At 43.9% G+C, this 12,650-nt stretch overlaps 1 protein-coding gene across 1 annotated transcript in view; it reads right to left on the minus strand.

Moving 5' to 3' along the window:
- Positions 1–12,650, minus strand: part of LOC135916105 (neprilysin-1-like) — a 71,241-nt gene that overhangs the window by 2,862 nt on the left and 55,729 nt on the right. The window contains exon 3 of the mRNA XM_065449339.2: positions 10,558–11,258. Coding sequence (XP_065305411.1) covers positions 10,558–11,258 — 701 coding nt within the window. The remainder of the gene's footprint in view (positions 1–10,557; positions 11,259–12,650) is intronic.

Here is a 12,650-nt window from a genome sequence, read left to right on the forward strand (position 1 = left end):
CCCAATTTTCCCCATTACTGAGCACGGACAGTGGCACATAACTAGTGCTCCAAGTCGGCGTCCAAGAGTTTCATATTGGACAGCGGTACCTAGCCAGTCCCGCATTTTTATAGTGACACATGTTGGTGTGAAAGAGGTTCGTTGAAGAACTGCATATACATGCACATTTCCAGATGCTATACATGCTTAGTATAGCGAGCCAAGTTAGTCCGATGGTTGCTTTCGAACACTTGATGAATTCTTGATGAATTGATGAATTACTGCCCCTCAAGCAAACGGTAAATGATATTGAGGAATCGGTGAGTCTATTATCAACCAAGTATGACAAAATTCTTGAGGCCGTTGCGAAGCATGACAATGACCTAAAGGCGCTCAAGAACAAAGTTTGCAAACTAGAGGAGCAAAACATGAGCGCAGAATTGCTTTCAGTGCGCTCCTCGATAAATGAACTTGAGTACCACAGCAGGAAACTAAATATTGAGGTTCACGGTGTTAATCAAGACAACAACGAGTGTCTTATAGATAAAATGAATGTCATTGCCTCAAAACTGCAACTTGCCCCTTTGAATGAACAAACTGTTACCTCGATTCACCGGCTTCAGACCAGAGGCGACAGGCCTCCCGGCATTATCGTACGCTTTTCCAACCAGTCAACAAGGGAACAATGGCTGAACAAAAGGAGAGTTTTGTCAGGTGCTCAGCATGGAATGTTTATCACGGAAAACCTGACTGCCCAGAATCGAATGCTCCTAAGAGCTGCGAAAGAATGGGCGCGTGTAAATAATTTCCGCTTTGCATGGCACCGCGCTGGAAAAGTGTTCATAAGAAAGAGTGAGGGCGATCGCGCACACTTGATAAAGTCGCCTGCAGATCTGGATAAGATCGTTTTTTGAGCATAAGAGTGAAAGTAAGTTGCAGTTAAAATGATGTTGGGACACTCGAATAAAATGCGTTCGTCGGATCTTCATGATAATACAAGCTCGCAGAATGGTGGATTGATTAGATGCATACATATTAACTGCCAGTCAGTGAAAAACAAAAAGAATGAACTTGACATTTTTTTCAGCAGCCTAAACTTACGTTTTCATTTCATAATGCTTTCTGAAACGTGGTACAGTGATTGTACGGTCCCCTGGTGTTCGCCAAAGTACGAGTGCTTTGCAAGATCAAGAATGAACTCACGCGGTGGCGGGGTTAGCCTAATCGTATGCGATTTATTTAATGTAAACTGTGTTCAAGAGTTTTCTTGTGTTAACGATGACTACGAGGTATTGTCTGTGTTACATGCGCGCACTGTTTATTCTGTTATCTACAGACCACCGCGAGGTAATCTCCAAGGCTTTTTTCTCTTTTTTGAGAAATTATTAAAATACATTGTTGAATTACAGTATAAATTGATTTGTGGTGGCGATTTCAATATAAACATGATGGCTGACTGCAATATCACACGTGATTTTGAATTGCTTTTAAAAACGTATGGGTGTTCCAATGTTATCAATACTCCTACCAGAATTACCTGTGATACCTCCACATGCCTTGACTTGTTCATTACTAACTACGGATCAAACAGTGTTCAATGTGGCACTATTTCATATAGCTTGAGTGATCACATGCCTGTATTCCTCACTGTCAAACGGAAAGATAAAAGATCACCAGAACGAGTTTGCTTTTCGCAAATTATAACTGAAGAACGGCTAGAGTGTTTTCGCGATGACTTTAGTCACGTAGTGTGGGACAGTGTTGTTGCTGCTACAAGTGCTGATCGTGCTTACGGGGATTTTCTGGAAACGTTCATTTCTTATTATGTTAAACATTTTCCTTCCGTTCCTAAAGTGTCCGCTCCATCAAGGATACGTAAACCCTGGGTTACTGTTCAATTATTTAAAAAGATAAAAGAAAAGGCTAGGTTATTCAATAAATTCATCATATCTCGGGATCCTGATGATTTAAGAGTGTTTAAATCATTTCGAAATGGTTTAACTAAGGAATTACGTGCTGCGAAAACTGCATTTTATAAGCAATCCTTCGCATCTTGCAGCCATGACAGCAATAGGATATGGCATTGGCTTAATTCTTTGCTGAATAGAGTGCCCAATTCAGCGGAAGGGCTGCGAATAATTTCTGATGGAGCGGACATACCTGACGAGAAGTTGGCCGACTGTTTTAACGATTATTTCACTAATCTACCTAAACGCAATGTGAATGAAAACGCCTGCCCTTTCATTACAACGAACTGTGTGCATTCAATTCTTTTGCGTCCCACAAACACTTCAGAAGTAATTTTACTGTTCTCCGCACTAAACAGTAGCAATTCCTGCGATGCTGATAACATTAAAATCAAGCCTGTTAAATTTGTAATAGATATTATCGCTCCAGTACTAGCCCATATTTATAATATATGCCTTTCTACCGGTGTGTTCCCGTATAAAATGCAGATGGCAAAAGTAGTTGCATTGTTCAAGAAAGGTGACAAAACTGCCCTACCTAATTATAGACCTGTGTCTATTCCCCCTATATTTTCGAAGTGCTTGGAAAAAATAATTTTTTGCAGAATATCAGACTTTCTGGACAAGCACAACTTGATAACTACGCATCAGTACGCTTTCCGGAAAAATATGTCAACACAGCTAGCTTTGCTTGAACAGAAAGAACTAATTCTAAATAATTTTGAAAAAGTTTGCTAACATTGGGAGTATTTGTCGATTTTTCAAAAGCCTTCGATTCTATAAATCATGATCTCTTGCTTAGTAAGTTAGACCACTACGGTATACGCGGCAATGCACTTGACTTGATTAGGTCGTATCTTGGTCATAGAAAGCAGTTTGTACAAGTAAATAGCTTTAAATCTGACGTTCGGTCGGTCAATGTAGGTGTACCCCAGGGCAGTATTTTAGGGCCCCTCCTCTTTAATATCTTTATTAATGATTTAGTAAACATTGATGTTGATACGCGTTACGTAATCTATGCTGATGACACTACGTTATTCTTTTCATCTAACCGCCCTGCCGAATTGATTATAAGAGCTAATGCAGTTTTGAGTAAACTATACACATGGTCATCTGACAACGGTTTGACTATCAATTCACAAAAAACTAAGGCGGTGTTATTTCGCGCTAAGAACACGCAAATTACTCTAGAGGAAGATTTGCTAATGAACAATTCTAAAATTGAACTTGTACACTCGGTAAAATCGCTAGGTGTATTTTTTGATCATACTATGACGTGGCAGAGCCATATAGATTTTCTTGCTAGTAAGCTTTCACAAATCACTGGAATATTTTATTCCTTGAACTATCTTCCTCGCTTTATTAAGTGCTTGTTATATAATTCACTTTTTCTCAGCCATTTAAATTATTGTTGTTCTGTCTGGCCTACCACTTCTGACACAAATGTCAACAGGCTGTACATACTGCAAAAGAAGGCTCTTCGCGCTATTTGCAATAAACCATACGATTTCCCTTCAGCTTATTTATATCATAAACTTAACACACCGAAAGTACAGGCCCTTTTAAAGTATCGTTTAGTGCTTGCGTATAAAAATGAACAGAAAAAGAACATCAACTACATCACTTCTATGGCTAACTTAAAACTACACGAAACTCCATACAGCACAAGAAAGCCAGAGTACTGGCACGTATCAAAATCGCGCACAAACTATGGATCACAAATGCTGTGCTCCAGACTACCTCGGATATTAAACGATCTTATTGTTAATAAAATTGATATTGCAACTTGTTCTCCTCCTGATATTCTTGATTTTTTCTCTCATATGTGAGTTGTACAATGCCTGTGTGCTTTTGAGGTGCAGTGAGATTTCGTGTTTTTGCTTGCTTGCTCACATCTCGTTTTTGTTGTATTTTTTTTTCCTCGCCAGATTTGCGATGCGTGTGCATGATATGTTGTAATGCTTGAATATGTGTGTGCTTGGGAAAACTGTATTTCCGCGCTGCTGCTCCCTTATTTTCTTTTTGTATTTTTAAGGGTATTTGGGGCTAGTCAAGCTGCTACGAGCAGCTTTTTTCCCCACTTTACCCCCGCAAAGCTGTATTTAGTTTTTGTGGAAATAAAACATACATACATACATACATACATACATACATACATACATACATACATACATACATACATACATACATACATACATACATACATACATACATACATACATACATACATACATACATACATACATACATACATACATACATACATACATACATACATACATACATACATACATACATACATACATACATACATACATACATACATACATACATACATACATACATACATACATACATACATACATACATACATACATACATACATACATACATACATACATACATACATACATACATACATACATACATACATACATACATACATACATACCAGTGGCGTAGCCAGAAATTTTGTTCGGGGGGGGCTACGCCACTGGCCCTATATATATATATATATATATATATATATATATATATATATATATATATATATATATATATATATATATATATATATATGTAGCTGCACGTTGCAGCTCAGCCGAATTTTTCATAATATAGGAGGTCAATTATTTAGTAAAAATTGGCCAAAATAGAAGATTTTCAGGAAACGAAACTATCAAGTTTAAAACTCTGTGACTCAACAATGAAAAATGATATCACAATTCTGTGAACTGCATCTAATAGTACATCTACAGCGGACAAAATAGATATGTTACACATGAATCTCAAAAAAATTTAGTATTGTGGAAATACGGCTTTTGCAGAACCCTTGTACACAACGTAACCAATTCACGTAAGATACAAATTGACACAGCAAACTTGTCCGCTTTGACTGGTATAATAAATGCCGTTTACAGAACCACAATATCTGTTCTTCATGCATAGCTATTAGTTTGTAAACGCCGTGCTTCTATCTTTTCAAACTTTCCAATTTTCCAAAATATTTTAAACAAAATTCAGGCCCTAAATCGAAGTTCTGTTTCCAACAGACACTAGGATTTAACTTTCTCTCTCAAATGCAACCAATTTCAATAAAAGCGATTGGCAGAATTATCTCAGAAAAGCGTTTCTGCGTTTTACAAGTATTTGAATAGGCCGCGTCGGACTGGGCCCGAGCTAAAGCTTCCTTTTAAACAATTTATCGAGGGATCAAATACATGAATAATAACTGCATTGTCATTGCCAAAGATGCTGCAAACGAATTCTTGAAAGCTACGCTCTGTAAAGACAAGTAAAATATGTATTTTTTTCATAAAATGTTATACTCGTATGTGCCAAAAATTGTGCCCAACATAACTGATGTCAATACTTCCATGTTTTTTGTCTATTTATTAAGTAAAGAAAATATCACACGAACTTCAGAACTATATCAGTTCGAAACCAGAAAAGCAGTGCATGCCGCTGATATGAAAAATTAAAAGGCAATGAACTGAACAAGTTGAGGACAAATATCTTAATGAAACTTTGTCATTCAAGAACCGTGCTTACATTCTTGTATATATGCAATGGCCAGTGAAAAATCTCAATGACGCTGTCGTTTGTTCCAATGCATTACGCTGGAGTAGCTGTCTTTTGTCGTGTATCGTGAGTAATTGCACCGAAGTTATAGTCGCGACAGAGAGCACGTATAAAAAGCAGGAGTTGTGCAAGATATGTGAGGGCAAGTCAAATGATTGAGCCAACAACGGGGTGCTTTATTTAAAAGTAGTATTCATGAGAATTTAGACATTTGTCCTATTGACTAACGAGTTGCGTGATTCCCGTCTTATAAAACTCCTTGGGTTGCTGCTTCAAAAAGTCTGTATCTGGTTCCCTTGAGCTGTTTTTTCGGTTGCCCCAAAATGTAGAAGTCGCAAGGTGACAGCTCTGAGCTGTATGGCGGATGTTGCAGCGTTTCCCACTAGAACTTTGCCATTTTTGTATTAACCACATAAGCGGCGTGGGGACAGGCATTGTCGTGGAACAAGATGACCCCATTCGTCAATTTTCCACGTTGTTCGTTCTTGATTGCGACACGCTGCCGTTCTGGCGTTTCACAATATCGGAAACAATTGATAGCCTCTCAAGATTTAGCAAATTCTATCAGTAATGGACCCTGTCGATCGAAAAAAAAAGTCGACAACACCTTTCCAGCGGAAATGATGGCCTTTACGTTCTTTGGGCGTGGTAAATTCTAATGTTTCCGCTGTAAGCTTTGCCGTCGTGTTTCAGGCTCGTAGTAGTGGCACCAAGGTTCATCCCCGATCACAGTTACAAACAAGAAGTCGTCATGCTCATTGTGATACCTGATCAGATGAGTCAAGGCAGCGCGAAACTTCTCCGTCTTCTCGCGATGGATAAAAATCTTGGGGATCCATTGCGCACCAAAGAGCCGATAACCGAGAAGCTCATGAATTATGGCGTGAACCGAACCGTGACTGATGTTCAGACGGTCTGCCAGTTCATCGATGCTTATCCTCCGTTCTTGTTTCAGCAGCTCATGAACCTTTGAAATTGTGTGGGGGGTGATTGCACGATGGTTTTGGCCCGGTCTTGGAATGTCTTTGCAACGTCCTTTGAAGCGTTTGCTCCAACGCTTCACAGTGGTCAATGAAATGCAGTGTTCAACGTACACGGCAGTCATATGGTGATTAATTTATGTTGTGGAAACACCTTCAGCTGTCAAAAACTTCGCGACACCAAGTTGTTCAACTTTTGAAGTGTCCATTATGTGACGCAACCATATTCAACCCAGTGTATGAGAGCATTAAAGAACATTTATCTTCACACCTGCGTGTCACTTTTGTAAATGAGACATGCCGTTCTCCTACACGCATGCCTCGCAGATAATGAACCGAACCATTATTGCGCGGTTAGGGTAGGCTCACTTTCATTTGACTCGCCCTCGTTCATTATAAATACAAAGATACAATGGGATATGCAAATGCGAAAATACGGCTTGATAAAGGACAAAAAAGTGTCACTGGAAACAAAGTGCACTGCATGTATACACAAAACCTCGCAACAAGATATTTAAGTATACGATAAGTCTCCAATGAGTCTATGTATGTAACTGTATAAGTTAACTGCATATAATGCGTCTAATAACTGTATAACTGTAATAACTGTATAATGCGTATATAATACTGTAATAAAGAAGTAACTGTATATAATGCGTCAAACCAGGCAAATAAACATGCTGCACAATCATGGATTCACAGAATCCTAGATTCCGCCCCCATTCCATCCACTCCCCCCGATGTATTGCGCGCGACGGAAGGTGGCGCGCTTGCTCCCCGCTTTTCTCCTTTGCGCACACAAGACTGAGCCACCATCGTCGGCTCACCCATTCCACCTCCCCTCCTACGCATTCACTCGCACATACAGCATGCAGCGCGTGGTCACGATGTTATCACCCTTGGACTTTATACGAAAGATGAGGGCGATGGCGGGAATGCGCCTGGAGTGTCCATATAATTGCTTTCGCAATAATATAATAAATGTATCCGGCAACTGAAGCGTCCCGTCGCCCATTACTTTCCGCAAAAGAAGTGTCAAAATCGAACTTTCACCATGCGACAATTCGCTGCGCCGCAACAACGTATTTTTTTTTCTGTGAGGCGGAGGCACCGAAATGAAAAAAAAAATGCATAGGAAAGTATCTTGGCCAGAATCTAATGCCTACTTCGGGCACCTAATGGGGCTACGGAAGGAATACCGAAGAAAACATGAGACGCTTGGTCCACTGAGAACCATACGCATGCTGCTCAGTATCCTACAGCGGCGAAACAAGACTTTCCAGAAAGGTTCCACTCAAGGAATGCGGTGCAATCCTTCGAGTCCCCACAGTGATGGCGGCGAGCGACCATTGTTTTTTTTTTTCTCGTCTGCTAGCCAGAAAGCGTCCAAAACTCTGTCCGGTGAAAATCCACTCGGCCAGAGCAAACCGAACTCGCACCGAAGTGTACCGCACGGTGGTCAGGGCCATACGAGAAAAACATATGCGCTCTGGTTGGCTCTGGCAGCCCGCGGGTTGGGTAGCGAGAACAAAAACAAAAAAAAATAAAAAATTGAAGAGGCTCAATGTGTCCTCGCGAATAAAAGTCAAAGTAGAAAAAATAAATAAGAACGTATTTACTTTGGCTGGCTTTAGTGTCTTGACATGGATGTTCTGGCGTAGGTTAAAAAAAATGTTGATATTTTTTATGTGACATGACGGCACAAATGAACCACCCCAACGCTTCTTCTCATTGGACCTCGCTGCCTGCTTTGTCAACTCGTCTGCTAGTGTGTTGATTTGGCTTGTCTCAATGTATGTTCCGATGTAAGACTTTAGAAAAGTCAATAGACCTTTGGCGTCAAATGTTTATAACAACATTAAACCCACAAAGTTCCGCAATTGAAAATCTAAAGCACAACTTTGGAAATGTCAATGCACCTTTCACATCAAGAGCTTATGAGATTTATACCCATAAAGGTTCGCAATTGATATCCATGCGCTCCATAGATTCCGTGGCCTCAGTGAGATGCCGCGGCGAGCCCGCTCAACATCAAAGCGCCCTTGAAACTTTGTGCTCGGATGGGACTGCTTGGCGTTATGTGACTCCCGGTGTATGGGCGTTGCCACGAAATCCAGCCCGAGTTTGCAATCTTCGCAGTTAAATGTGTTTTCGAGCGTCAAAAAGACATTCTAGACAAAATCCAGAGTGATTTCCGGCGCCGAGGGTCGCTTTGGTCGGCGGTGCATGGACAGCACGAAAAAATTTCGGGGGGGGCTGAAGCCCCATAAGCCCCCCCCCTGGCTACGCCCCTGATACATACATACATACATACATACATACATACATACATACATACATACATACATACATACATACATACATACATACATACATACATACATACATACATACATACATACATACATACATACATACATACATACATACATACATACATACATACATACATACATACATACATACATACATACATACATACATACATACATACATACATACAAACAAACATACATACATACACTGTTCCCTCAGCACAGCAGTCCGATGCGCTAACCATTCGACCGTGGACTACCACCAAGTGGCCCCATGTAGGCGGGAAAACGGCGTCGGAAAATATGTGAAATACCCTACGAATGCTATATCGCATTGAAATGAAGGTTATTAGCGTAGAAAACGAAGGACGCAATTTCACCTTTTGGACTTCGCGCGCAGTAGCCAGTACCCGAGCACGTCACGAAGTATTTTCGAATCTTTGAGCCTGTTTTGCACCGGAAGTATTTCTAAAATTCTGCTACGTGGAGTATTTTGTTGCTTTGTTGCAATGTGATCCCTAATTTGTTTCGAGCAAAGCCTGCCCAAATCTATATGACGTCCAGAGCTAGGATGCTAGCGTGCGAACTTATACGCAAACTTCAAGCCCACTCTCAGTCTAACATCCCCCTTTAGTGTTAGCTCATTACAGAAATATTGTTTTGGGGCATCCTCTGTGCAATCTCTCATTATCTAGATATACGCGTTTTTCTGTTGTTAATGCGGAAGTGTTATATGGCCTCATAAGACTGGAGATCTGGCGTTCTCGTGCCAAAAAGTCAACGAACCCTCGAGATTGTTGCTACACCAAAAGGCACAGTTAAAAATTATATTTTGAATTTTACGTGCCCGAACCACGATCCGATTGTGAGGCCCGCCGTAATGGGGTGCTCTGGAATAATTTGGACCACCTGGGGTTTTTTAGTGTGCAGATAAACCTAAGTACACGGGTAGGTGTTTTCGGATTTCGATCCCATCGAAATGCGTCCGCCATGGCCGGAGTTTGATTCGACCTCGTGCTCAACAGCCCAACATCATAGCCGCTAAACAACCACCGCGGAAGGGTGACAGAATGGGTACCAAGAGAAGGGAAGCGCAGTACAGGACGACAGAAGACTAGGTGGTGCGACGAAATTAGGAAATTTGCAGGTGCTAGTTGGAATCGGTTGGCGCAGGTCAGAGGTAATTGGAGACCGCAGGAAGAGGCCTTCGTCCTGCAGTGTACATAAAATAGGCTGATGTCGATGAATTTAGGTACTTGAACTCACGTCTTTTGGTGTTATTAAACTAAGTTAATTAACGCGCGGTTAATCATAATGTAATTAACGTACTCGTACCCACGACCTGTGGTGAGAGTCGAAACCACGACTGTTGGTGTAAATGAGTTAATACACTCGTACACTCGACCCATGACGTGAGTGGAACCCACGACCTTTGATGTTAATTAAGGCAAAGTTAACTGAGGTACAGATAATTAAAATAGAGTTCAGCAAGGTACTCGTACCCACGACCCTTGGTGTTAAGGCTAAGTTAAGGTGTTTGAACCCACGACCTTCGTTGGGAGTCGAACTCACGACCTCGCGTTGCGCGCACCTGGTGACGAACACCGTCTGTCACGTGACGTCGCCGCGCTTCTGCGAGTGCTCACGTGAGAGTCACATGACCGAACCTCTTAACGCGCTGCCACCAAATTCCCACTCCGCGCGTTACCTCTGCACTCGACGAGGTGTACTCACCTTCCGTAACTGCCGGTGGCCATAACGCGCGCGTGGTTGCCGACGAACAGGCGTACGTCACTCTTCCTGCCGGGCAGGAACACAATTCGGCGAGCGCCGGCGGCGAACGGGTGCCGCGCCACCCGAATGTGTAACCACAGGGACACGTCCCAGTGCAGCGAGAGGTCGACCAAAACGCTGCGCGCCGACACGTTGCTCGCCGGCGCCTCCGGCCAGGACAGTCCCAGTTCCTGGAGGAACTCCCGGAACCGCTGCCTGTCTTGCGCACTCGCGTGACCGGCGGCCGAGGCGACGCATGCTGCGAACAGAGCCCGAGGCTTCCTCGCCGCCGGTATTTCCTTCGCGCCTCTGTCGAGCAGCTCTCCGAGTCCGGTCAGCCAGGCTATGGCGACGTCGTCGAGCGCGTTGGACAGGACGGGAAACCGGGCGTCCGGCGTCCACGTGGAGCACGCGTACGCCTCGAAGTCGTGGCACGGGTCGACGCTGCGGTTCAGGCCGCCCGTCAGCAGCGCCGCGTGGTGGCGGCAGTCGTCCGTGTCGCACCACCTCGTGAGAAGGCGCACGAGTCTGGGCGCGGGCAGGGCGTAGGCGATCAGGGTGAAGGCAGCCACGAGGACGATGGCGAGGGAGGCGAGGACCGCCAGCCTTCGCCACTCCTTGGCGTCCCTCGCGGTGGAGCTGTAGTTGACGTCGTTAACTTCCTGCAAGCGCGTTGCCGTGGACGTGTGTACGAAGCCCAAAATTGCGTCCCGGTCACTGAGGACACTGGACGAAGTGGCGGAAGGCGTAAAGCCGAAACAAAAGAAAAAATGGCTGTGGCTTAGCTAAGTTTAAGCCCAGGATGCGAAGCATACCAGCCTTTATTTTAACGCGACAGCGTTAAGGAGTTCGTGTCGCAGAAAAGCCGGTGTCGTCGGCGTCGGCTCAGGCGTGCGTCGCTTGCTCAGGTGCACATTTCGTTGTCGCGCCGAACGCTGTGTTGTTCGACGCTCCCCGCGTCCGATGCGGGGCGCGTAGTCGCTGCGCCGTAACCCATTGTCTTACACCCCTTGGCGGGTCGACGGGAACGCTGTCGCGTTCCACTCTTGAAGGCGAAGCTTAAGCGTCCGCTTTGCAGCTGTTATGACGTCATATGGTAGCTACGCGGCCGCGCGCGGCGCAGCAAGGAAGAGCGTGGTTGTGCGGCTAGTATGCTTCGCATAAAAGCACGGTGCAGAACCGTAGCGGCGAGCAACATCGCACATGCGCAGGCATCGGACGACCTTCGAGAGTATTGGCAAGAACGAAGCTTTGTTGAAGTGCGCTAAATTAAATGCGCTCGCTTACGTCATATATGTGTGCTCTAATGTTGATCACTATACATTATCATGGAGGTATAGATAACATATAGGGTTCGATACTGAAAACGCAGACACAGCGAAACAAACTGCGGATACCGCGTACTGTGGGAATCGAAGAAGGCGAAGCTTTCTGCGCTGTTTGATTTGATTGACGATAATTAGCGGTGATGTTGACGGCGAATGTTTAGTTTCTTACTACAATCGTACTAGGTGTTCTTGCACATACTAGGCATCCCTACTACATGGAAATGCAAATGTGGACTTGATTTGCGCCCCCATCCTCCCCCAGGCAAGCCAGAAAGGGGGGAGGGTAGAGGACTTAGCTTACCTGTCTCGACCCCCCTCCCCCCCTCATATGCGCACTCCTATTCTGCCGACGTCGATAACGGCGTTTGATTGGTGTGGTGCAAATTATCGTCGGCGTGACAAACGCTCCCAGCGCGACGCACGATAGCAGGCGCTAACCAGCCTGTTAGGCGGGTCTGGGAACACGGTCGACGCGCACCTGCGCACCACAATTGGAAAACGCCGACGAGGGGCTGCGTTCCCAAAACTTGACCGATGCTTTTAGAAGTGGTCCGTGTTTAACATCCTGCGCAAGTCTTGACCCTCGCCTCACTATAGCACTGTGTTGCTCGCCGCACCCGGAATATACGAATCCGGCTGCATGCGAGCATGTGTTTAGGAACTGCTCTCGAAAGGGTGTCGAAAATTTCGATAAATAATAAGGTAAGCTAGTTCGGCAGGTTGCGC

This window comes from Dermacentor albipictus, chromosome 5 (assembly GCF_038994185.2).
Source record: "Dermacentor albipictus isolate Rhodes 1998 colony chromosome 5, USDA_Dalb.pri_finalv2, whole genome shotgun sequence".
Taxonomy (NCBI): Eukaryota; Metazoa; Arthropoda; class Arachnida; order Ixodida; family Ixodidae; genus Dermacentor; species Dermacentor albipictus.